At 65.3% G+C, this 24,313-nt stretch overlaps 6 protein-coding genes across 8 annotated transcripts; 5 read left to right on the forward strand and 1 right to left on the reverse strand.

Annotated features, from left to right (window-relative positions):
• Positions 1-74: 74 nt before the first annotated feature.
• MTCH2 (mitochondrial carrier 2) lies at positions 75-3,149 on the forward strand. Its single transcript, XM_040066455.2, has 13 exons — positions 75-237; positions 325-409; positions 497-603; positions 734-760; positions 1,185-1,238; positions 1,326-1,383; positions 1,472-1,523; positions 1,614-1,673; positions 1,907-2,000; positions 2,117-2,164; positions 2,419-2,486; positions 2,742-2,817; positions 2,948-3,149. The coding sequence occupies exons 1-13, from the start codon at positions 151-153 to the stop codon at positions 3,032-3,034; spliced, it is 903 nt and encodes a 300-aa protein (XP_039922389.1). The 5' UTR covers positions 75-150; the 3' UTR covers positions 3,035-3,149.
• Positions 3,150-3,849: 700 nt separating this feature from the next.
• On the forward strand, positions 3,850-5,517 carry NUDT8 (nudix hydrolase 8). Its single transcript, XM_058421061.1, is given in 5 exon segments — positions 3,850-3,940; positions 3,943-4,063; positions 4,135-4,267; positions 4,991-5,068; positions 5,138-5,517. Coding segments are annotated over 5 exon segments (654 nt in total). The 3' UTR covers positions 5,369-5,517.
• A 315-nt stretch (positions 5,518-5,832) lies between these two features.
• On the reverse strand, positions 5,833-8,349 carry NDUFV1 (NADH:ubiquinone oxidoreductase core subunit V1). The gene is made up of 10 exons (XM_040066398.2): positions 8,213-8,349; positions 8,047-8,129; positions 7,791-7,961; positions 7,528-7,711; positions 7,255-7,444; positions 6,723-6,935; positions 6,488-6,654; positions 6,329-6,410; positions 6,103-6,248; positions 5,833-6,027 (listed from the first exon to the last, which is right to left on the reverse strand). The coding sequence occupies exons 1-10, from the start codon at positions 8,264-8,266 to the stop codon at positions 5,944-5,946; spliced, it is 1,374 nt and encodes a 457-aa protein (XP_039922332.1). The 5' UTR covers positions 8,267-8,349; the 3' UTR covers positions 5,833-5,943.
• A 783-nt stretch (positions 8,350-9,132) lies between these two features.
• CABP2 (calcium binding protein 2) lies at positions 9,133-11,210 on the forward strand. 2 transcript variants are annotated; one of them, XM_040066457.2, is made up of 7 exons: positions 9,136-9,358; positions 9,457-9,618; positions 9,740-9,770; positions 9,849-9,983; positions 10,055-10,164; positions 10,243-10,390; positions 10,461-11,210. In XM_040066457.2, exons 1-7 carry the CDS (start codon positions 9,317-9,319, stop codon positions 10,484-10,486), a joined length of 654 nt encoding a protein of 217 aa, XP_039922391.1. In that variant the 5' UTR covers positions 9,136-9,316; the 3' UTR covers positions 10,487-11,210. The 2 variants fall into 2 exon arrangements, with proteins under 2 accessions (XP_039922390.1, XP_039922391.1); XM_040066456.2 differs by having other exon boundaries at positions 9,133-9,358; positions 10,243-11,210.
• Positions 11,211-11,779: 569 nt separating this feature from the next.
• CDK2AP2 (cyclin dependent kinase 2 associated protein 2) lies at positions 11,780-12,887 on the forward strand. Its single transcript, XM_040066516.2, has 4 exons — positions 11,780-12,105; positions 12,248-12,348; positions 12,441-12,573; positions 12,687-12,887. Exons 1-4 carry the CDS (start codon positions 12,015-12,017, stop codon positions 12,752-12,754), a joined length of 393 nt encoding a protein of 130 aa, XP_039922450.1. The 5' UTR covers positions 11,780-12,014; the 3' UTR covers positions 12,755-12,887.
• A 307-nt stretch (positions 12,888-13,194) lies between these two features.
• Positions 13,195-24,238, forward strand: PITPNM1 (phosphatidylinositol transfer protein membrane associated 1). 2 transcript variants are annotated; one of them, XM_040066282.2, is made up of 24 exons: positions 13,195-13,246; positions 13,679-13,786; positions 14,408-14,622; positions 14,696-14,817; positions 17,116-17,340; positions 17,429-17,743; positions 18,031-18,126; positions 18,234-18,341; positions 18,450-18,511; positions 18,582-18,826; positions 19,336-19,525; positions 19,629-19,736; positions 19,830-19,972; positions 20,199-20,377; positions 20,712-20,882; positions 21,079-21,228; positions 21,329-21,477; positions 21,551-21,661; positions 21,796-21,912; positions 22,124-22,272; positions 22,377-22,526; positions 22,859-23,042; positions 23,282-23,410; positions 23,516-24,238. In XM_040066282.2, exons 2-24 carry the CDS (start codon positions 13,709-13,711, stop codon positions 23,780-23,782), a joined length of 3,663 nt encoding a protein of 1,220 aa, XP_039922216.1. In that variant the 5' UTR covers positions 13,195-13,246; positions 13,679-13,708; the 3' UTR covers positions 23,783-24,238. The 2 variants fall into 2 exon arrangements, with proteins under 2 accessions (XP_039922216.1, XP_039922217.1); XM_040066283.2 differs by lacking the exon at positions 13,195-13,246 and having other exon boundaries at positions 13,315-13,786.
• Positions 24,239-24,313: the final 75 nt, after the last annotated feature.

A 24,313-nucleotide genomic window follows, 5' to 3' on the forward strand; every position in this document is an offset into this window, starting at 1 on the left:
GGGCGTTTCCATGGCAGCCGCTGCCCTCCTAGGGCGCCCCCCAGCGGTCGGAAGCGCGTCACGGCGGCGCCGGAAGTACCGGGGAGGCGGAAGCGGAAGCGGCGGCAGCCGTGGCCGTGTCCTTCTGTGCCGTGACGCCGGGGCGGCACCATGGCGGACGCGGCTTCGCAGGTGCTGCTGGGCTCGGGGCTCACCGTGCTCTCGCAACCTCTCATGTACGTGAAGGTGCTGGTGCAGGTAAGGGCGGGAATGGCGGGGTTGAGAGGGGTTACCGGGCTCGGTGTCGGCCGCTCGGCGGCTACAGCCCGCCTGTCTCCGCTGCAGGTGGGCTACGAGCCGCTGCCGCCCACCCTGGGGAGAAACATCTTCGGCCGCCAGGTATACCAGCTGCCCGGCCTCTTCTCTTACGGTGAGTCCACCCCGGTGGGGCCGCCCCGGCGCCGTCCCGGTGCCGCCGTGGGGTCGCCCCGGGGCTGACGGTCCCCGCTGTCCCCAGCGAAGCACATCGTAAAGGTGGACGGGAGAGCGGGACTCTTCAAAGGCCTCGCCCCCCGCCTGTGCTCCAGCGCCATCGGCACCGTGGTGCACAGCAAAGTGCTGCAGGTACCGGCACGGGCGGGGCGCGGGGCGCTGCGGGAACCGGCGGTTCTGCCGCCGGGACAGCGGGGCACCGGGGCCCCCCGGCTCCCCGCGCGGTGCTGACCCTGCCCTGACCCTGCCCTTTGCTCCACAGCGGTACCAGGAGGCCGAGCAGGCTGAGGTGGGTGCAGAGATGCTCCCCACGGGGAATCCATCTTTTCCCTCTTTCTCCCTCTTTCCATTTCTCTGTTCTTCTGTTCCTCCCTTCACCTTTCTTTCTCTTCTTTCCCCCATTCCTTTCTCCTTTTTCTCCTTCTCTTCATCTTTCTCTCCACTTCTCTTTCTCTCTCCTTCCCTCTTCATTCTGTTCTTCTCTCCATTTTCCCTTCTCTATTCCTTCCCTCCTCCTTTTTCCCCTCTGTTTTCCTCTGTCCTTTCTTCCTCCTCCCCTTCTTTTTTTCTTCCCTCTTTCCTTCCCCACACACCCTGCTTCAGACCACCCCAGCCCTGCATCCGGAGCGCTCTGGTGGGCTTCTGCCCTACCCTGGGGACAACGTCCCCTCTCCGGAAAACTATTCCCACCTGGCTCCTCTTTCCCCTTCCAGCCTGGAGCCAACAAGAAGGAGCAGGTGTCCTCGCTGGAGCAGGTGCTCAAGGAGGTGAGGAGCAACAGGAGGAGGAGGAGGAGGAAGGCAGTGGGATGTCACATCCCTGTCCCCTCCTGGTGATGCTCCCTTTGTTCCCAGACCTCCCGGGAGATGGTCGCCCGCTCCGCCGCCACCCTCATCACCCACCCCTTCCACGGTAGGTGTCCCCGCATCCCAGGGGACCCTGGGGCGCAGCGCCAGGTGCCTCCTTTCACTCCCGTGTCGTTCCCGTGTCGTTCCCGCAGTGATCACCCTGCGCTGCATGGTGCAGTTCATCGGCCGTGAGACCAAGTACAGGTACGGGGCCTGCGGGCTCGGGGTGCTCCGGGGGGGGCTTGGAATCCTGGGGTCCCCTGACGTTTTCCTCCCTTTTGTTCCCTATCCCAGCGGGACACTAAGCGCCTTCGCCACAATCTACCGGGAAGAGGGAATCCTGGGATTCTTCGCGTGAGTGCCGGGAAGGCAGGGAGGGGCACGGTGGGGGTGAGGTCAGCGGAAAGGTCCCCAAGCCCTCCTTGGGAGTATTGTGAATCCCTCCAGCAGCTCCCAGGCTTGGCTGTTCCCCCATGCCCCGGCTGCTGCAGGGACAGCTGCCCCCCTCCCAAACCCGCTGTTCCCAGCTCCCCGCACAGTCGGATCCCAACCCTCGGCCAACATTCCCGCTGTTTCTTCCCCTGCAGCGGCCTCATCCCGCGGCTCCTCGGGGACATCCTCTCCCTGTGGCTGTGCAACATGCTGGCCTACCTCATCAACACCTACGCCCTGGACAACGGGGTAGGCTCCGCTCTGGGATCCGGGGCGCCAGGAGCTGACTGGGGGCAGCTCCAGGGGTATTCTGGGAGCCACCACCCCGCTCCAGGGGGATTCAGGTGCTGTTGCTCCTCCCTCAGGTCTCCACCATGACCGAGATGAAGAGCTACTCCCAGGCGGTCACTGGGGTGAGTACAGCCACAGGCAGGAAGTGGATCCTTTTCCTAGGGAGCGCTGTGTTCCCGGAATCCTGTGGCTGCCCAGGGTGGGGATGGAGCCGGGCTGGGATCAGCCAGAGCAGGCCAAGGGATGCTCCGTGGAGGACACGTGTGACCCTGTGGAGGTGGCAGGAGTGCGGTCCCTCCCCGGGATGAAGCTCCCGGGGGTTCTTCCCGTGTGGAGGGAAGAGGGAACATCCCACCACTCCCCACTTTTCCCGCAGTTCTTTGCCAGCATGCTGACCTACCCCTTCGTCCTGGTCTCCAACCTGATGGCCGTGAACAACTGCGGGTGAGTCCCTAATCCCACTGACACCTGCGTCCCTCTGCTCTGGATCAGCTCCCAGAACCACTTTTCTGAAATTCCCAGATGGAAAGGTGCTTCCAGCACTCTACAAGGTTCATCCCTCCTTGCTTGGAGTGGGAAAAGGGTGGTTTTGGGGTTCAAACCAGTGTGGAGCCAGAGAGGGAATGGGTCGTTCCCAATGGGTGGGGGAGTAATTCCCTGTGGGAATAATTCCCGGTGGGTCTTTCCTCCCTTCCCCAGGTTGGCCGGGGGTCTCCTTCCCTATGCACCCACCTACTCCTCCTGGCTGGATTGCTGGAGCCAGCTGCACAGGGAGGTAAGTGCTGAAGCTGGGATGCGCTGGCAAAGGCTGGGACGCAGAGAGGAGCCGGGTGGGAGCCCCGTGGGGTTTGGAGAGGCCACCCTGGGCCTTGTGTGGCCCCTCCATGGTCATTCTCCCTTTCCAGGGCAACATGAGCCGAGGGAACAGCCTGTTCTTCCGCAAGGTTCCAGCAGGGAAGCGATACGTCTGGGAGGAGCGGAGGTTCCGCTGATTCCAGAGATGGGAATGGGATTGTGGAGCCAATGCCAGGCTCTGGAAGCAAAGAATCATGGAGAGTGATGATTTCTATACAGTTTTTTAAAAATCATTTCCTGCTGAGAGCTGAAGGTGCAGGTGTGAGAGTCTCTGTCCATGGGGGTTTCCTGGGAAGAGGGGCTGGCCGGTGACCAGCACTCCCTGATTGATCCAGCAGCCTTTTCCCAACCTCAGACCCTGACAACCCCAGGCACCCGATGGCACACAGGGGCTGGCAGAAGTGGGAGGAATGTGTGCCTGGAAGGGTTTTTTGGATACCTGGAAGGGTCCTTGCAAGGCCCGTGGAGGGGGCAGAGGCGAGCACTGCACACCTGGCCAGAGGTTTGCACAGCCAGGGGGGTGTGCGCAGCTGGGAGCTGGGCTCGCACAGCTGGCAGGGGCTGTCCCACACCGGCGAGACGGACGCACCTGGCAGGGGCTGCTGCACACGTGGTGAGGGCTGTATCCCGGCTGGAGCAGGACTTGCCCAGCCGGCAGAGCCGGGAGGTTGGCGCAAAGCTGGAAGGCAGTTCTCACACCCGGTGGGGGCTGCTGCACAGCCCGGAGCAGCACTCGCGCACCCGGCAGGGACATCGCGAAGGTGGGACGTGGGTCACACGCCCTGGCGGGGGCACGGCCAGGCTCCCGGGTGGATTTATAGCCGGCGGGGCCGTTCCACGCCGGAGGAGGCCGTCGCACCCGCGGCACGGAAGGAGGCGGGGGCGGGCTCGGTGCGGGGGGCGGTGCCGGTCCCTCCTCCCTCGCCGCTCCTCCCGGCCCCGTGCCGGCGCCATGGCGGGCGCGGGCGATGCCGGGGACGGCGGGGACGCGCTGAGCGGCGCCAGCGAGCGGCGGTGCCGGGCGCGGCTGGCGGCGGCGGCGGCGCGGGGGGCGCGGCGGCGGCGGCGGCGGTGCTGGTGCCGCTGTGCTCGGTGCGCGGCCGCCCCGCGCTGCTCTTCACGCTCCGCTCCCGCCGCCTCGCCGGCCCCCACAGCGGCGACGTCAGGTACCGGAGGGGGGAGCGGGCACCGGGGCCGGGCCGGCCCTGACCACCCCCCACACCGATCCCTCCCGCAGCTTCCCCGGCGGGCGGCGGGACCCGGCGGACGGGGACGCGGTGGCCACGGCTCTGCGCGAGACGCGGGAGGAGCTGGGGGTGGCGGTGGCACCCGCCGGAGTCTGGGGACAGCTCCGGACGCTGCCCGACCGGGTACCGGGGACCGGCGGGGGGGAACAAGGGCGTGCGGGGACAAGAGCTAAAGGGCAGGGGGCAGGGACAGGGGAATGGGGTCAAGGTGACAGGGAAGGCGGCAGCATCACGGGAGACGGGGACAAGGGTTCCGGTGTGCTGGGTTTGGGGTGACAGGGACAAGGTGGTGATAGGAACGAGGAACAAGGCCGCAGGAACACGGAGAAGGGGTTTGGTTGACGGAGACAAAGCGGTAGGGACACAGGTGACAGGGTTCTGGGTGACAGGGACAAGGCAACAGGGAGATGGGTTGACACCGTGCAGGTGACAGGGGGACAGGAGCACAGGTGAGGGGGGGTTGCAGGCAGCAGAGGATTGGAATGACAGGAAAAAGGTGGCAGGGTCGCAGGTGACAAGCGTCAGGGTCAGGTGTGACAGGTTCAGGTTCAGGAGGACGGGGACACAGGTTATGGGGATTCTGGGTGACGGGGACAGGGCAGCAGGGACAAAGGCGATGGATTTGGTGTGACAGGGACACAGCTGATGGGTTAGAGGTGACAGGGACAGGCCAGCAGAGACACTGGTGACAGGAGCTCTGGGGATTCAAGGTGACAGGACACAAGGCAATGGCATTGGTGAGGGGGTGACACACATGGTGGGTGCCTGCATTGGGTGCAGGGGGGTCAAAGCACAGGCACTCTGGGGAGGGGCTGTCATCCTGTCCCTCGCTGACACACCTTCCAGCATGGAATGACCGTGGCGCCCGTCGTGGCCAACCTGGGGCCGCTGGAGGCCTTGACGCTGAACCCCAACCCTGAGGAGGTGAGTGACTCCTCCCCAGGCCCGCTCCCCTTCCCGCGGCAGCCGGTCCCACTTGCTGTGGTCCGACAGGTGGAGGAGGTGTTCACCCTGCCCCTGGCTCACCTGCTCCGTGAGGAGAACCAGGGCTACACCCACTTCCGCACGGCCAGCGGCTACGGATACACCCTGCCCGTGTTCCTCAACGGCCCCCACAAGGTGTGGGGGCTCACGGCCATCATCACCGAGCTGACCCTGGAGCTGCTGCTGCCCGGCCGCTACCGCAGGAAGACCCACGTGCCTCCCCAGAAAGCCTCGGCCTGAGCGGGCAGGGGGCGGCGGCGGGGTCCCCGTGCCTCAGTTCTCCACCCGTGCCTTGGTTCTCCACCCGTGCACAGGCGGAGCGAGCACGGCTCCGAGCCCAGCGGTGCTGCCGCACACTGTGATTCAGTAAAAGCCATGTTTGGAACTGCCCCGGGCTCCGAGCTGTGGAATGTGGCCGGGACAGCTGGCCCTTGGCACAGGCACAGGAGGAGGAGCCCTGGTGCCACTGTGGTGGGGACAGGGAGCGTGGGGTCCCTAAGGAGGAGACTGTGCCTGTTAATACCCTACAGCCATCGCCTCTGCCTCAACCCCAGCCTCGTGGAAATCCAGAATCTCCCCTCTGGCGTATCCAGGCCCCGGCTGTGTCACCTGTGATCCCCAGGGATCTCCTGCTCCAGGGGCAGCAGGACCCAGAGGCCCTCTGCCCTGTCGGTCCCTTCCTACTATTTTACGTCCACAGCAGAGCCTGGGAGCACAGCAGCATTTATTGAGAACCCTCTGGAGAACCCTCTGAGTGCTGCCAGCACCCCAGAAACCCCTTCCAAGTGGGAGCAGGGAGGTGTGGCGGTGAATCCTTATGCCGACGCCACTCGGGCTTTGGCCTCGCTGTAGCGCCGCATCCTCTCCTCCAGCTCGGGGCGGAAGTGGCGGATGAGGCCCTGCACGGAGCAGGGGAGGTGGTTAACGGGGTGGGGGAGGGCCGCTGGCCCCTCGGAGCCCTCCGGGCCCCTCACCTGCACGGGCCAGGCCGCGCCGTCGCCCAGGGCGCAGATGGTGTGTCCCTCGATCTGCTTGCTGATCTCCCAGAGCGCGTCGATCTCGGCGGCCTGCGCGTCGCCCCGCACGAACCGCGCCATCACCTTGTTCATCCAGTCCACGCCTGTGGGAAGTGGGGTGGGGAGATGGGTCCCCGCCGTGCCCCGCCCCGCAGCCCCCCACCCGGCACGGCCCCCTGCTCACCTTCCCGGCACGGCGTGCACTGCCCACAGCTCTCGTGCTTGTAGAACTCGATCAGGCGCGCGATGGCTTTGACGATGTCGGTCTGGGAAGAGAGGGAGGGTGAGGAAGGCGAGGGTCCCACCGTGGCTGGGAGAGCCGGGGGGGCGACGCGTCCCTTACCGATTTATCCATGACGATGACGGCGGCCGTGCCCAGCCCGCTCTGCGCCTGCACCAGGGAATCGAAGTCCATCAGCACCGTCTCGCACACGGACTTGGGCAGCAGCGGCGTGGAGGAGCCGCCCGGGATGACGGCCAGCAGGTTGTCCCAGCCCCCGCGGACACCTCCTGCGAAGAGGAGGGTCAGGACCTGCAGCTCCGGCCCCGCTCCGGCCCGGCTCGGCCACGGCACTCACCGGCATGTTTCTCGATGAGCTCCTTCAGCGGCACCGACATCTCCTCCTCCACCGTGCAGGGCGTGTTGACGTGCCCCGAGATGTTGAAGAGCTTGGTGCCGGAATTCCGCTCCCGCCCGAAGCTGGCGAACCAGGCGCCGCCGCGCCGGCAGATGGTGGGGGCCACCGACACCGTCTCCACGTTGGCCACCGTGGTGGGGCAGCCGAACACACCTGGGAAAACATTAGGAAAAAAATTCCTCCCTGTGAGAGTGGTGATGCCCTGGCACACGTGGCCCAAAGGCGCTGTGGCTGCTCCGTCCCTGGAAACGTCCAAGGCCAGGTTCAACAGGGCTTGGAGCAACCTGGGATTTTGTGGAATGAGACAGACTTTTCGGGTCCCTTACAACCCACACCGTTCTGTGAAACAGCGGGAGCTGTGAGTGGACGTGGTATTGGCTGGGGTGTTGTCCTCGCAGCAGGACGGTGTCCTGGAGACAACTGCTTTGGGGCGGCAGCTGGGAATTCGGGACAGAGAGCTGTGGGGCCGTACCCACGTCCGCGGGGAAGGGGGGCTTGAGGCGGGGCTTGCCCTGCTTGCCCTCGATGGACTCGATGAGCGCCGTCTCCTCCCCGCAGATGTAGGCGCCGGCGCCGCGCACCACGAACACATCAAAGGCGTACCCCGACCCGCAGGCGTCGCCGCCCAGCAGCCCGGCCTCGTACGCCTCACGGATGGCCACCTGCAGCGGGGCAGGCGGTGAGCCCCGCAGCGCCCCGAGCCGTGCCGTGCGCTGTGGGGCGGCCGTGGGGCGCTCCCTCGCACCTGCAGGTTGGAGGCCTCGTTGTAGAACTCCCCGCGGATGTAGATGTAGGCGGCGCGGGCGCCCATGGCCCGCCCCGCCACCAGGCAGCCCTCCAGCAGCTTGTGCGGGTCGTGCCGCATGATCTCCCGGTCCTTGCAGGTGCCCGGCTCGCCCTCGTCCGCGTTCACCACCAGGTACTTGGGTCTGCGGGCAGCTCGCGTCAGGGGGTGCTCCCCGCAGGGCGGGCCCGCGGTACCGGAGCCGCGGCCGGTCCCGGTCTCACCTCCCGTCCGGGGGTTTGTTCATGAAGCTCCACTTGAGCCCGGTGGGGAACCCGGCGCCGCCGCGGCCCCGCAGCCCCGAGGTCTTGATCTCGCCGAGGATCCAGTCCACGCCCTTGAGCAGGATCTCCTTCGTCTTGTACCAGTCGCCGCGGCGCAGCGCGCCCTGCAGCCTGCGGGCACCGGGAACGATGGCACCGGGAACGGTGGCACCGGGCACGGGGCACCGGCACTGCCCACGCTGCTCCCGCTACTCACCGCCAGTCGTGCCGCCCGTAGAGGTTGGTGAAGATCCGGTCCTCATCCCGCAGCGACCCGAACTGCGTCTTCTTGGGCGCCGTCTGCGGGGACACAAGGATTCAGCACCGGGAACACCGGGTGTTCGCCGCATGGCGCCGGCACTCCCCGCCCCGTCCCCGCTCACCGAGAAGGAGGCGGCGGGCAGGCGCCGCAGCGCCAGCAGCTGCCTGCCGGCCATGGCGGGGGCCACCGGCACCGGGACCAGGAGCGACCACCGTCACCTTCAGCCGCCCCCGCGGTGACGTCAGGGGGAGCGCCGGCGGCGCGGCGGTGACGTCAGCGAGAGAGGCCGGAGCAGGATCGGTTTGGGGGCGCGGCCGCGCGAAGGGGCGGGCCCGGAGCAGGGGGCGCGTTCCCAAGGCGGGCTCGCGGCCCCGGAGGGGGCGTGGCCTCGCTGGCGGCGCGCCGGCACGTGCCCTGCGCCCGGGCCCGGGTCGGGTTTCGGCGCTGAAACCGGAGCGCCCCGTCCGCCCCCCCCCGGAGCCCCCCGGGGCGTCCCGCTCCCCCCCACCCCAGCGCTCCGGGGGGTCGCTGCGCTCCGCCCCATCTCCTGGGCGACGCGGCGGGTCCCGGGGACGGCGGTGGCCTCGTCCCTGCGAGGGGCGATCCGGTTTCTTCCTGCTTGGCCCCGCTCGTGGGGAGAAGGAGCAGGAGCGGGCGGAATGTTCTTCCTCTTCCGCGGGCCGCAGCGGCGCGGCACCGGCAGCGGCCCCGCGCCCCCCACCTGCCGGGGCACCCCCCGGCACCACGGCCCCGGCCGGAGGGGTGCCCGCGGCTCCCGCCCGGCCCCTCGGCTCAGGGGTCCCGGCACCGCCGGCGCTGCGGGGAGCAGGGGGAGGTGGAGCCGTAGTGGTGCGTCCCCCGTGGAGCGGCACCGGGCTGCCGAGGAGCCGGGGCCCCGGCCGCGGCCCGTTTTTGGGCAGGTAACCGGCGGCAGGGGCAGCGCCGGGGCACGGTGGGCGCCGGGGATCCTGCGTGCCCTCGCAGGGAGGCTGCGGGATTGGGGAACAGCTGGGCGGCTGCCCACATCTGGAGCAGGGCGGCCGAGCGGGGAATAATCCGGAGGATTATGCACGCGGGCGCGGCACCCACCCCCCCGCGGCTGCCCTGCATATCCCCAGATATTCCATAAAAACCTCAAATCCCCGGTGGCAGCCCCGCGGTCTGCGCCAGCCAGGCCCTCCCCCGGGGCCAGGCATGTCCTGCGGCGCGGGGGCAGCCCCCAGCCATGGGCAACTGCACCAAGACCCCTGAGCGGCGGCTCCCCAAGGTACAGCAGGGCTGTGATAGCCCGCAGCAGCAGCAGGAGGAGGAGGAGGGGGTCCAGCTCGGCTCCCCCCTCGCCGCTGACGCCTGATCCACCTGCAGGATGGGAAGCCGCACTCGGGCGCTCCAGGCTCCGGCGCAGGGGACCCCGAGGACGTGCTGGACGCGGCGCAGACCCCCCAGATGCAGGGGTACTCGGTGCTGCAGGGGCTGGTGGGGCCGGCCTGCATCTTCCTGCGGCAGAGCATCGCCATCACCCAACGGGTACGCGACCGTCCCCTCCCCGTGTGCTGTCTGCGCTCCCGGCGGGGCTTAGGGCAGAATCCCTGTGGGATCCCCGGGAGTAGGACCCCTCCTTCGTCTCTTCCCGTTTTCTCTTCCCCAGGACCGGGAGCTGCGGCCCGAGGAGATCGAAGGTGAGGCGCTGGGGAGGGCGTCCCACTCGGGTGGGTGGCGGTGCCGGGGTGCCGGTGGTGATGCTGTGGTGTCCCCAGAGCTGAAGCAGGCGTTCCGGGAGTTCGACAAGGACCACGACGGCTACATCAGCTACAAGGACCTGGGCGAGTGCATGCGGACCATGGGCTACATGCCCACCGAGATGGAGCTCATCGAGCTGTCCCAGCAGATCAGTACGTGGTGGGGCGGCAGTTCCCCGTCAGTCCCTGCCCCATGCCCTGCTGACACCCCTCTCCTGCTGCAGCCGGGGGCAAGGTGGATTTTGATGATTTCGTGGAGCTGATGGGCCCCAAGATGCTGGCGGAGACGGCGGATATGATTGGGATCAAGGAGCTGCGTGACGCCTTCCGTGAGGTACGGGGATGGCGGGGACAGACGGGTGGGCTGCCAGCGTGCCAGAGGTGGCCGATGGCAACGGGACCTTGTCTGTAGTTTGACACCAATGGGGACGGACAGATCAGCATGGCGGAGCTGCGGGAGGCCATGCGCAAGCTCCTGGGGCAGCAGCTCAACTATCGGGAGGTGGATGAGATCCTCAAGGACGTGGATCTCAATGGCGATGGCCTGGTGGACTTCGAAGGTAGGAGCAGGGAAGGGGCCAGGAGCGTCCCCACACTCTGGGATGTTCCCCATGTGTTTTCCCCCTGCAGAGTTTGTGCGGATGATGTCGCGCTGAGGGCTGTGTGTGCCAACGCGGGACCCAAGCCCCCCGTGCCTTACGAAGAGGAGGGGGCCACAGAGGGACACCCAGCTCCAGGGGCCGGGGCAGTGCTGGCGCGACGGTGCCCGTGCCCGGGGTGAGGCCGGGTGCTGGAGCTGCTCCGATGCTAAAGTCTGACCGTGGTGGGAGGCACCCAGGCCAAAGTCGGGACCCTTTTTGGCACAGGCTCGGCTGAGCTTCGACCGCTCTCACCCTCATCTGCATTCTCTCTCCCTGCGTCATCCCCCTTCCCACCCGGACCTCACCCTAAAACTCACGTCATCGTGGTCCCCTTTCCTTCAGCTGTGCCCCATCCCTCCAACTTCTGTTCCCACTCTGTGTGTGCCACACTGAGCCCCTCAGGCTCCCTCCGCACCACGTTTAACATGGACTGCACAGCATAACCCTCCCCATCACCGTGGTTTGAGCTCAGACCTACCCCAGACCTGCCTAGGGTGAGGCATCCCTCCCATTTCGGGGCTGGCACAGACCCTCATGGATGCTCTGGCCTGCGCCCCCAGCACACGGGAGACTTGGCAGCCAAGCCAGGAGACCCTGGAGGAGAAATATAAAGCATTACAGGGTGGAAGGGCCTCAGTCAGCTGCAGGCAGGGCTGCTGAAGGTACCCTCCCTGCCCTGGCTGCAGTTTTGGGGCCAATTTTGCCCATATGAAATGATAAAACTCTCTGTGCAGACTTTTGTTTTGTGTCTTATGTTGTATCCAAAGGGTTTATTCGCGATCATGCCATCCACTGGCAGCCCCCAAAACCCTGAATTCCCACCGTGTCTCACGGGAGCCCCGCGGGGAGCCGGGACCCCGGGCAACCCCTCACCGGTGCGGGCACGGGGCTCCGGGAAATGCATAGCCGGCGGGTGGGGCCGGTTCCCGGGACGGGCGGCGGCGATGCCCCACAAAGTCCGGGCCGGGATTCAACCCCGCAGAGAGTCGGGACGCTCTGACCGGCGCCGGCTCGGGGCTGCGGGGTGACACGAGGTCGCTTGGCGGCGGGGGGAGCGCGGCGGTGCCGACAGCGCCGCTCCCGGTGCCCCCCCGCCGTGTCCCCGAGGTGGTGGCGCCGGCCGCTCACGTGACCCGGAGACGGGCCCCCCGCCGAGCGGGGGCGTGGTCTACGCCTCAGTCACGTGGTCGGCGAGGCAGCGAGGGGGCGGGGCCGACGCCGCGTGTCTCCACGGTGACCGGCCGGCGGGCGCGAGGCGACGTGATGACGTCGCGGTCGTGACGCGTCTGCGTCATCACCGCGAGCGCCGGCGGCGGCGGAGGGGGGAGAGACCCGGGTCAGGCCGGGGCCGCGCAGCGCTACCGGGAACCGGGGCCGCCGCGCTCCGCTCCGGTTCCCGGCTTCCCGCCGGGCCGAGCGGAGCCGAGCTGAGCTGAAGAGAGGCGGGCACCGACGATACAACCGGCGGGGCGAGCGCGGGGGCCGCACGCCGACCCCCGCCGCGGGGCTCCAGGGATCCGGGAGCGGCGGGCGGCCGTCGGGGATGTCCTACAAGCCCATCGCTCCCGCCCCCGCTACCCCCGGAGCCGCCAGCGCCAGCCCCGCCCCGCCGGGGCCCGGGGCACCTTCCGCCGGTGAGAGAACCCCGCGGTAACCGCGGGGGGCACCGGGAGCGGAGAGGGACCGGAGGGCTGGAGGGGGGGTACCTCGGGAAGGGGTGGTACCGGCAGGTACTGAGGAAGGGGGAGTGCGGCCGTGACCCTCAGTTTCTCGCAGCCACGAGCGTCCCGTCGCCCTCCGGTTCCGTCCCTGGCGCCGCCGCCCCTTTCCGGCCGCTCTTCAATGACTTCGGGCCGCCGTCCATGGGCTACGTGCAGGTGAGGCGCGGGGCCGGAGCCGGTGGGGCCGGGCGCGGCGGCGGGGGTGGCCCCCAGCCCCTCCGTCTCTGCGTGTCCCTCTGTTCCCGCAGGCCATGAAGCCCCCCGGGGCGCAGGGCTCGCAGAGCACCTACACCGACCTGCTCTCGGTCATCGAGGAGATGGGCAAGGAGATCCGGCCCACCTACGCCGGCAGCAAGAGCGCCATGGAGCGGCTGAAGCGGGGTAGGGGCGGGGGGGGGAACCGGGCGGCCGCGGGGCTGCACCCCCGTGGCTCCCCAGCCCCGCGGGGAGCGACTGGAGGGTGATTCGAGGTGTCCCTGTGCTTCTCCCCGCAGGGATCATCCACGCCCGGGCGCTGGTCAGGGAGTGCCTGGCAGAGACAGAGCGGAACGCCCGCACGTAACGGCAGCTGCCCCCCGGGACCCCCCGGGACCTCCCGGTGGTGGCGGGGGGGGGGGGGGGGGCCGCCGTGCTGCCCGAGCCCCCCCCTCCCCGCGCTCTCCGCTCTTTATAAATGCGTGTTTTTATAAATAAAAGACGATGTTGGGACTTGGCCTCGGTGTGTCCCCGCAGGGGTGACGGTGGGGCGCGGGGTAGTGGTGTGGGAGTCGGGGTAGAGTTTGGAGATGCGCTGGCGTCCCGGAGCTCAGAGGTGCAGGAGTGATCAAACCACTCGTTGATCGCTTAAAAAAAAAAAAAGTGGCTTTTTAAATAAAACACCGGGTTTTTCCGGGGGCGGCCGTGCCGGCACACGCGGAGCGCCCGCGAGTGGCGCTCGTTGCCTTCCGCTCTCTGACGTCACGGGGCCCCCCCCCTCACCTCCCTACGTCACGGCCGTCGCCGTGGGAACGGGCTGTGATGTCACGATCCGAGGGGCCGGTGCGGAGCGGCGCAGGTTCGGTGGGGCCGGGGGGCGGCGGGGACTGGGCGGGCGGGCGGGCGCGGGGAAGCGGAGGGGGCCGCGTTGCCATGGCAACGGAGCCGAGCCGAGTGGGGCCGAGCGGGGCCGAACCCGGGGCCGAGGGTGGCCGAGCGGTACCGGACTGAACCGAACCCGGAATCGAGCGGTACCGGACTCCGCCGAACCCGGGGCCGAGCTTCTCCGAACCTGGGGCCGAGCGGTACCGGACTGAACCGAACCCGGAATCGAGCGGTACCGGACTCAGCCGAACCCCGGGGGCGGAGCGTCTCTCTCCGAGACGGGCCGAACCCTGACTGAGCGGTACCGGGCCGAGCTGAGTGTGCCCGGAGCGGTTCTGAAGGGGTGCCGAACCGGCCCGAGCTGTCCCGAAGCCGGCCCGGTCCGGTGTAACGGAAGCCCCCTCAGGAGCTGCCCCCGCCGTGCCCCGCCGCCGCCATGCTGATCAAGGAGTACCACATCCTGCTGCCCATGAGCCTGGAGGAGTACCAGGTGGCCCAGCTCTACATGATCCAGGTGGGGATGCGCGGCTGAGCATGAGGGCTGGAGGGAGCTGCGGGGCTGAGCGGGGAGGGCTGGGGCTTGCAGGGGTCTGGGGGATGAGCCCGGGGGCTGCACGGGTGTGGGGTTTGTGGGGCTGAGCCTGAGGGGTGTGGGGTCCGAGGGCCAAGAGTGAGGGTGTGCACGGGGCTGTGGGGATGGACATGGGGAGCTGGAGGGGTGCTGGGGACTGAGACTGCAGGGGGCTGAGAGAGGCTGGGGATTGTAGCCTGAAGGGTGTAGTGGGCTGTGGAGAAGCATGAAGGGCTGAGCCAGGGGGTGCACAGGGGACTTTGAGGCTGAGTATGGGGTGCTGGAGGGGGCAAGGGGGCTGTGGGGCTGCATGTGGGGAACTGGGGAGCTGTAGGGCTGGACTTGGAGCCTGCGGAGGCACAGGGGGGCCTGAGGCTGATCCCAAGGGATTGGCAGGTTGCAGGGGTGTCACCGAGGCTTCAGGTGGGTTTGGGACCACCGAGCCAAGCAGGGGGTGGGGCTGAGGGTTCTCAGCACATGGGTGCAGGAGCGTACAGGGACTCTGGGCACCCGTGGGGGTATTGGGGCTTGGAGGGGCTGCGCTGAGCCATGGTCTCTGTGCAGAAGAAGAGCCGGGAGGAGTCGAGTGGTGAGGGCAGTGGTGTGGAGATCCTGGCCAACCGACCCTACAACGATGGCCCTGGGGGCAGCGGCCAGTACACCCACAAAATCTACCACGTCGGCTCCCACATCCCCAGCTGGTTCCGGGCGCTGCTCCCCAAAGCCGCGCTCCAGGTGGAGGAGGAGTCCTGGAATGCTTATCCCTACACGCGAACCAGGTGGGAGCTAGGAGGCGGCGGAGTGGGCTGCAGGACTGGCCGTGCGCCCGGGCTCAGTCCTGTGCCTTTCCAGGTACACGTGTCCCTTCGTGGAGAAGTTTTCCATTGAGATCGAGACGTACTACCGCCCGGATGCGGGGCAGCAGACCAACATCTTCAACCTGAGCGCGGCAGAGAAGAGGCAGAGGATTTTGGGTGGGTATGGCTGGCCTGGGGAGCTGGGCACTGTGGCTGCTGGGATTCCCACATAGTGCTTCTGGGATGGGTGTGTGGTTGTGATGGGGCCTTAGGGGCTCAACTTCACTCTCCTTGCTGGTCCTCATGTTTAAGGGATGTTGGAAGGGAAGAGCTCCCTGGATCCTGAGCTCCCTGCTCCAAGCTCCCTGCCCGCTCCCTCTCAATGCTGCTGAATTAAGTTCCGCATTAAAGATATTTTCAGGGACAGTTTTGTCCTCTGCCTCTTCCCTTGCCTCTGTTTCTGTTTGCAGCTTCTCCTTTTTAGTGCTACCCTGCTCCCCTCTCCTTCTGTGTTCCAGCCTTGTTCTGGTACGGATATGCCTTCTCAGTCTCTCCTGGTGTACATGGGACTCAACACCTGGGTCCTGTGGTGTGTATTGGATCAGCTGGAGCAGGGAGAGCTGGAAAAGCATGTCCCCATTCTCCCTGCCCTGCTCCTCCTCTCCCCGGGGCTTTGCTCCAGATTGCTCTCTGGCTCCTATCCAGGAGGACTGGTGGGCAGAACTAGGAGCTCGGGGTGGGATTCTTCCCTCCCTGCCAGGTTCCCCTTCCTGGTGGTGTGGACGTGGTCAGTTCAGGCACCAGAGTGTGGAGAGTGACGCGCTGCCTCTTAAAATGGAGGCCTAAAATAGGCACTTGGAGGAAATGATTCATCTGACCTATTTCTCTCCCCGGCTTTTGCGGCACTGGGGATGTCCGTCCGGGATGCCGATGGCTGGGACCTGGGGGCAGGAATTCTGCCCCTACTGCCCCCAGGAAGCAACCAGGGCCAAGCAGACGGCATCAGGGCATGGCCCTGTGCCCGCTGCCTGGTTTTCCACTCTAGTGCCCGTCCCGTGGGTATTCCACAGGGCACTCAGCATCTCTAGTGGCTGCTGCCTTCCACAGGGAGCAGGGTTGTAGTGGACCAGCCCCACTGTGGATCCCGCTGGGATTTTCTCTGCCCCGGTGTCCTGTAGCACTGACAGATTTAAACCCCTCTCACGTTTCAAAAGGCGATGGAAAAACATGGTCTGGGTGATCCGCAGGGATAACTGCTTCCTTGGCAGCTTTCTCCCAGTGGCAAAAGCAGAGGGAGTTGGATTGTGATGGGAATGACACTGCCAGGAGCTGCTTGGGGACAGCAGGTCCTATCCCAGCTCTTTGCTTCTGTTATCCAAGATGCTTGGCATCATGCTGTGCATTGCATCATTTTTGTGGATTCAGGGCATCTGTAGTTTTCTTTTTCCCCCTTTTTTCAGCCCAAGCCGCAGCAAGAGAGTCTGACAGCACCTTGGGAACATCAAAGAGGGGCAAATAAATGCAGGGCTTGGCACAGCCTGGGAATGGGGACAGTGCTGTGGGATGGTACTGGGAGCCCTGGGATCCCCCAGACCATGACCTGGAGGCAGGGCTGGAAAAGCCAAATTCTAGGAGATTTTATGCTGGATTGAGCTCAAACTGCAGTTGGATTGTGTTCTCTCTTGTCTTGGGAGGTCATCCTCATTTGGGGGAGCTCATGCTCATTTCGGGAGAGGTCACCTTTGTTTGGGGATGGGGTTCATTGTCCTTCACCCTGGTGCTCTGGAGGCTCCTGTCACGTGGTGATTTTGCTGTGCCCTTCTTTTGGGGGACTCTCAGTCTTTTTGTGGGGGGAGCCGGGAGCTGTCCCTGTCCTCAGCCCCCATGTGCCCCAGGGTGGCTGGGATCACTCTGCAGCTGCCAGATCTGCCCGTATGTGTGTCAGCCCCGGCTCTCCGCACACTCCCAGCCCCTCCGTCCCTGTGCCGCTCCCTGGGGTGCCGGATTGGGATCCCACATGGGGCCGGGGATGCCTTTGGTTGCTCCAAGGATGTCTGTGATGTTCCAGTCATGGGATTTTACATGTTCTGTCAGGAAATTCTTCCCTGTGAGGGTGGTGAGACCCTGACAGTTTGCTCAGAGAAACTGTGGGTGTTCCATCCCTGGAAGTGTCCAAGGCCAGGTTGGATGGGGCTTGGAGCAACCTGGGATGGTGGAGGATGTCCCTGCCCATGGCCAGGGGATGGAATGAGATGATGTATAAGGTCCCTTCCAGCTGAAACCATTCCAGGATTCTACAATTTTAGAACTCCCAAGATTTTAGAATTCTAGGACAGAGAGTGTTTGCTGCCTGCTGTGTTGGGTGCGAGGCCTGTGGGAAAAATTTGACCTGATTTTTGTCCCTTTTTCCTTGTTTTCCTACCTGTCCCCCCCTCGCCAAGCGCTGCGGGGTGACAAGCGCCGTTCCCCCCACAGACACCATTGACATTGTGCGTGACCCCATCTCCCCCGGGGAATACAAGCCCGAGGAGGATCCCAAACTCTACCACTCCTCCAAGACGGGCCGGGGGCCGCTGGGGGATGACTGGCTGGAGGCTGCAGCAGCCAGCGGGCCCCTCATGTGCGCCTACAAGCTCTGCAAGGTGGAGTTCCGATACTGGGGGATGCAGTCCAAGATCGAGCAGTTCATCCATGACGTGGGTGAGTTCGGACCCGTGGGTAGCCGGAGGGTCATTTGGGCAGCCGTGGGATCACACTGGACTCGCTTCCCCCTCTCCTCCCTGCCCAGGTTTGAGGAAGGTGATGCTGCGCGCCCACCGCCAAGCCTGGTGCTGGCAGGATGAGTGGACGGACCTGACGATGGAGGACATCCGGCAGCTGGAGGAGGAGACGGCGCGAATGCTGGCGCAGAAGATGGCCAAGTGTGGCGAGGGCGAGGAGCCACCGGCGGCTGGGATCAGCCCCGAGGGGCAGCCAGAGCCAGGTGGTCCTGGCAGGCAGGTGGAGGCCGAGCTGCAGGCAGGGACCGACACCCCCTCCGATGATACCTTTGCCAAGCAGTGGTCCACCTCTTCCCGGTCTTCGTACTCTTCCCAGCATGGAGGTGAGAGAGCAGGTCTGGTGGGGTTATACCGTGAATGCTGCTGTTCTCCATAAATGTCAGGCTGGGCTGGGGCCCTGGGTGTCCCAGGTCTGGTCCCAGCTTTCTTGGAGGGGTCCTAGGTAACCCAGGGATGGTCAGGGATCTCCCAAGGAGGGACTCCGGGTGTCACAGGGATGGCCCCAGATCTCCCTGGGGGGGTCTGGGTCCAGGACCAAGGGGGAGCTGTGGGGCAGGAGTGGGGGTCTCTCTGCAGGGGGCTGTGAGTGCTTACCCTCCATGGGTGGCAGGGGGCGTGTCTCCTCAGAGCCTGTCGGAGTGGCGGATGCAGAATATTGCCCGGGACTCGGAGAACAGCTCCGAAGAGGAATTTTTCGATGCCCACGGTACTGGCGCCAGCTGGGAACAGGCTGGGTGGGGGCAAGGGCATCTGAGGATGGACGTGCAGGCACAGGGGTGCCCCCCCACCCACGCTTCCTTCCTGTCTCTGCAGAGGATCTGTCTGACAGCGATGAGGTCTTTGCCAAGGAGATGACCAAGTGGAGCTCCAACGACTTCTTGGACACACTTGAGAGGCCAGTGGAGCTTGATGAGGCACTGGGTGAGCGCTGGGGGTGCTCTGGCCCCTAATCCTGGCGTGGGTGTCCTGGGAGGGGCCTGATTCCCACCTGGAGACCCCAGCTGCCTCACCAGGGCCGTGTGCTCGCAGGGGACGGAGCCGGCGCCGCCAAGGGGGATGGTGAAGGATTGGGAACATCTGGCTTTTCTGAGGTGCGTGTCCCCTCCCTCAGGCCACGCCCTCCTGCAGTGCCCCACGGCTTGACTGCTCTTCTTCCTGCAGGGCAGCGCGGCAGAGAGCACGGAGCAGATGTGCCGGATCCACGCGCTCTTCCTCATCCTCCACAGTGGGAACATCCTGGATCAGGGAGCGGGCGAGCCGGGCTCCAAGCAGGCGGATGTGCAGACACTGGCCGCCACCTTTGATGCTGTCACCCGTGTCCACTTTCCCGAAGCACTGGGACACGTGGCCCTGCGCCTGGTGCCCTGCCCGCCCATCTGTGCTGCAGCCTACGCCCTTGTCTCCAAGTATGGATTCCCTCTGGGAAAGCAGGGGACCAGGGAGCTGGTATCCTTGGAGAGGGGACTTCAGTTCTGGTGGGACATTAAGGACTGGGGAGGGGATGGGGGTTAACTCCTGGTGCAGCATCTTGGGACAAACATGTGTTGTGTGGTGAGATGGGATGGCATACATATAATTCCTGGTGTGGTATCCCAGGGCAAGCATTTTCTTGTGGGATGAGGACAGTGGGGCAGGATGGGATGGGATAGGATGGGGATAACTCCTCGTGCAGCATCCTGGGTTGAGCAAGAATTGTGCGGAGAGATGGGGACATCAGGGCAGCATGGAATGGTATGGAATTGGATGGGATGGGGTTAACTCCAGACGCAGCATCCCGGGTGAGCAAGTGTCTTTTGGTGGGAGGGAATGGGATGGGGATTACTCCCTCTATGGAATCCCGGGGTGAACCAGTACCATGCACGTGGGATCAGGACATCAGGACAGTCCCGTTCATCCCTTGCCATGTCCCCCTCAGGCTCAGCCCCTACAGCCATGACAGGGACAGCCTGTCCAGCAGCCAGGACCACATCCCGCTGGCAGCGCTCCCACTGCTGGCCACCTCCTCAGGCACCTACCAGCACGCTGTGGGCACCGTCATCACCCGTGCCAACCAGGCCTACGCGGCCTTCCTGCACTCTGGAGAGGGCACTGGCTTCTGCGGCCAGGTGAGGTGGAATTTTGGGGGAAGCTTGGCTCTTGGGTCCAGCTGTGACCCTGCATGGAGGGTTTGGGGGTGTCACCGTCCTCATGGGTCTGTGGTCGCTGCAGGTGGTGCTGCTGGGGGACTGCGTGGGTGGCATCCTGGGATTTGATGCCCTGTGCCAAAGCCGGGCGGGCTCAGGGGGCAGCCGGAGCAGCAGCCGCCGTGGCAGCCTGGTGAGTGCCTTGCATCCCAGCACCCTCTGGGGAGGTTTTGGGGGTGCACTGGGGGCTACGTGGGGTCTGGGTGTTTGCTGTCTCCCCCTCCAGAGCACGGAGCCCATCTCCCCGGAGCAGTGCAGCGGCCAGGACCCGCTGGCTGATGGGACAGAGGGAGTGCCGGTATCGGGCCAGGCCAGCCCTGAGGCCCCAGGGACACAGGGGGACAGCCAGCAGCACAGCTCCATGTGCAGGTGAGCCCAAGGGGGATGACCTCCTACCTTGTCCTTTAGGGGAACAGTGCAATTCCCACCTGCTCCAGGCTGGGAGGGAGCATTTCATGGAGGCTACCTGCCCCAGGAGGATCTTGCGGGAGCTTCTCTGGCATAACAGGGCCGTGCCAGGCACAGCTTTGCCTTCAGGATGGTGGGAGTACGATGCTGCCATCCGTCCCTGTGCCTACTGTCTCTGCTGTCCCAGCCTGCAGGCCAGTGAGGCCTCACTGGAGGCAGAGGCACCCCGGAGCAGTGCCACGGTGCTGGATGGGGCAGAGGGTGCCAGCACCCGCCTCGAATTTAAGGTATCCGGCTTCTTCCTCTTCGGTTCCCCACTGGGGCTGGTGCTCGCGCTGCGCAAGACCGTCATGCCTGCTCTGGATGGTGAGGATCCCTGCCTGCCGTGGTGCTAGCCCCTGACCCTCCCTGCAGGGCTCAAGTCCCTGAGTCGTGCTCACCCGACAAGCCTGAGCTCCCCAGGACCACCCCAGAGAGCCCAGCTTGGGTTTGAGCCCCTTGCATGCCCAGCCCTGGCTGTGTGGGTGTTGGTGGGTGGCTGAGTGTCCCTGCTCTGTGCCAGCCTCAGCCTATCCCTGGTGCCCCAAATTTCCCTCTAGAGCCTTTCCTCTTTCTGTGTCCTGCTTTACTCCTCCTGGGTGTTTTGCTCCCAGTGCCCTCCAGCCCTCGTGGGCGCCCCTGACCCTTCTCTGTGCTGCAGTGGCCCAGTTGCGTCCTGCCTGTGAGCAGATCTACAACCTCTTCCACGCCGCCGATCCGTGTGCCTCCCGCCTGGAGCCCCTCCTGGCCAAGGCCTTCCACGCCGTGCCCCCGCTCAGCGTGCCCCGATACCAGAAGTATCCTCTGGGTGACGGCACCTCATCCCTGTTGGGTGAGCAGGTTCCCATCAGGCTGGTGCCGGCACCCTGTGGCCACGTCAGGGTACCCAGAGCACCCACATCCTGCCTGGGTTGGGAGAGAGGGATGTGCCAGCCCTTCCCACTCCACTGGGGCTCTTCTGGAGGAATGTCCTGGGGTGGTGGGTGTCCCTGGGGGCTCTGGGTCTGCTCACCCAGCTCTCTCCTCAGCGGAGGCCCTGCAGACACACTCTGCCCTATTCCTGCCCAAAATGGATGTGGCTGCTCCCCCAACCCCCACTGGCAGCTTTGGGGGCTTCTGGAAGGGCAATGAGCCGGCAGAGCCCCCCACTCCTGCTAACACCAGCGAGGTTGTCAAGAGTAAGTGCCGTCCCCACCCACCCCCATCCCATGCGGGCACCTCAGGCTGCGCAACAGGGGATGAGGTCAGGAAAAGGCTTCATTCCAGCTCTCCCTGCAGTCCTGGAGCGCTGGTGGGGCCCAAAGCGCATTGACTACTCTCTGTACTGCCCCGACGCCCTGACTGCCTTCCCCACCATCACCCTGCCCCACCTCTTCCACGCCAGCTACTGGGAATCCTCTGACGTGGTGGCCTTCATCCTGCGCCAGGTACGGTGGGCACGGTGGGGTGGGCGGCAAGCCGGGGCCGGCGGAGGCTGAGCCAGCACCGTGCCGTCGGCAGGTGATGGAGAAGGAGGGCCCGCAGCCTGCGGAGAGCGAGGAGAGCTCCATCTACAGCCCCGCCATCCCCCGGGAGAAGTGGCAGCGCAAGCGCACCCAAGTGAAGATCCGAGTACGTGGCTGGTGGGAGGCCACCTGGGGCATCCTGGGGCGTGTGGATTCTGGGACAATCCCACAGCCCAGAGGTGTCCTGGTGGTATCTCAGGAGCTCCCCCTGGAGCTGCTGAACACTCCGTATGCCTGCAGAATGTGACAGCCAACCACCGTGCCTGCGATGTGATCGTGTGCGAGGGCAAAGCGCAGGTCCTCAGTGGGCGCTTCATGTACGGACCCCTGGACGTGGTGACACTGACTGGGGAGAAGGTATTGCTGGGCTCAGGGGTCCACCAGGACCCCTCAAACAGGGTGGGGTGTCCAGGACCAGGCATGGGGCTGGTGTCACCCACAGTAGAGGAAGGATGTAGTTAACAGGACCCTGTGTGCGGCGGTGGGAGAAGGTTGTAAGGAATTGCAGGTGGGGACACAGCAGGATGTTGGGGTCCAGCCCGTGCCCAGCCCCGTTTCCCTCTCTCAGGTGGACATCTACATCATGACGCAGCCGCTGTCGGGGAAGTGGCTGTACTATGGCACCGAGGTGACGAGTGGCAGCGGGCGCCTGACCTTCACCATCCCTCCAGACAAGGCTCTGGCCATCGGGATCTACCCTGTGCGCATGGTGGTCAGGTGAGCTGTTGCCTCAGTTTCTCCTCCAGCCTTTTTGGCAGAGCTACACCTGCTGCCCTGGCAGCAGCAGGGCCGGTGCTGAGCCACCACCTCCGCCTTCGCAGAGGGGACCACAGCTATGCCGAGGCGTACCTGACCGTGGTGGCCCGTGGCACCGAGTCCGTCGTGTTCAGCATCGACGGCTCCTTCACCGCAAGCGTCTCCATCATGGGCAGTGACCCCAAAGTGCGGGCGGGGGCTGTGGATGTTGTAAGGTGGGTGCCCTTCAATCAGGGAGTCAGTCTCCCCATCTTCCATGGTGTGACAACTCAGCAGGGGGTTGTCAGAGCAGGGACAAGGGGGAGGGTATTCCATCACTCCCTTGCCTCCAGCACATCATCTCTATGCTGGTACCCTATCATGGAAAATAATCCTTTCTGAGTTTGGATGTGGTCCCCACAGCTCTGCTGTACCTTCTTGATAAAATTCCTGGGCACACGGAGGTTTTGGAGGCAGCACTCACACATGCTGTGTTGGGAGATCCCAGCTTCCCATAGCAGGACTGTCTCCACACAGGCTCCTGGCAGCCACCCCTGTCCCCTCCTAGGCACTGGCAGGACTCGGGGTACATGATCATCTATGTGACGGGGCGCCCCGACATGCAGAAGCACCGCGTGGTGGCCTGGCTCTCCCAGCACAACTTTCCCCATGGCGCCGTCTCCTTCTGTGACGGGCTCACCCACGACCCGCTGCGCCAGAAAGCCGCCTTCCTGCAGAGCCTGCGCACCGAGGTGGGGATGGGGATGCTGCCAGGACACAGGGCTGGTGGAGTGGGCCGTGCTGAATCCTGTGCACCTCTGCATCCTGGTGGAGATGCTGGGAGCTGGACTGCACTGCCATGGCAGAGCTGGAAGCTTCTCAGGGCAGCTCCCAGCCGTCCCTCTTACAGTGAGGGTGTCCCAGCCCCTGGGGGTGGCTGTCCCTGTGGGGAAGGGTTGTTCCCTGCCCTAATGCTCTTGTCCCTGGACAGGCAGAGATCTCCATAGTTGCCGGTTATGGCTCCACCAAGGATGTCTCCGTCTACAGCTCACTGGGACTCACGCCAGCACACATCTACATTGTGGGACGGCCTGTCAAGAAGTTCCACAACCAGTGCCAGGTATGGTGGTGGCAGGGCTGGGGACAGACTGGGGATGCAGGGGACGATGGCTGACCTCACCAGTTGGCCGTGGCCACCAGCTTAGGCTATCTGTGTGTCCTGCAGTTCCTCTCCGAGGGTTATGTTGCCCACCTGGCCCAGTTGGAAGCCGCAGCCCTGGCTCACTCCCCCAAGGGCCCCCCACGACCCGTGCTGGGCAAAGGCACCTATGGCTGCCCGGCGCCTGTCGACTTCCTGCGGAAGCAGAGCCAGCTCCTGCGCTCCCGGGGCTCCAGCCAGGCAGAGCGGGATGGGGGGCCCCCCTCAGCACCCCCTGGCTTGTCCCGGACCAAGCCCCGCAGTGTCAGCCTCAAGCTGGAGGGTGAGGAGTGAGGGTGGCATGGCCGTGTCCCCCCTCCGCCGCATCCCTGATTTCCCAACAAGGAGCACCTGGGGACAGAGCCAGTGCTGGGCCACGAGGCCATAGGAAGGAGATGAGGGTGCTGGGCCCCCTGAGACTAAGGTGTGCTGGGAGATGGCTCAGAGCCCCCCCAGAGGACCAGAGTAATCCCCTCAGGGCTGAGCCATCCTGAGTCTTCCCTGCTGCCCCCAGCCCCCTCCCCTCTGGTCCTTTGGGGCCGTTGGGCAGTGCCCAGTGGGGGCTGCACCCCAGGGTCATTATCCCTGTGCAGAACTGGGGGCTGTGGCTGTGCCCCAGAGCGAGTGGCACCTCCCCACCTATTTATTTCCGTCCGGTGTCACTGGGCAGGGCTGGGTTGGGGTTCCAGAGTTGTTCCTCTGTTCCCCCCCTTTCGTTTCGGTGTTGAATAAACAGATGTTATGACAAGGCACCCGCGAGTCTGCTCTGTGCCTGTGGCAGCAGGGTTCCCACCCACTGGGAAAGCCCTGGGTGACCTCCAGGGA

Source organism: Hirundo rustica, chromosome 6, assembly GCF_015227805.2.
Source record: "Hirundo rustica isolate bHirRus1 chromosome 6, bHirRus1.pri.v3, whole genome shotgun sequence".
NCBI lineage: Eukaryota > Metazoa > Chordata > Aves > Passeriformes > Hirundinidae > Hirundo > Hirundo rustica.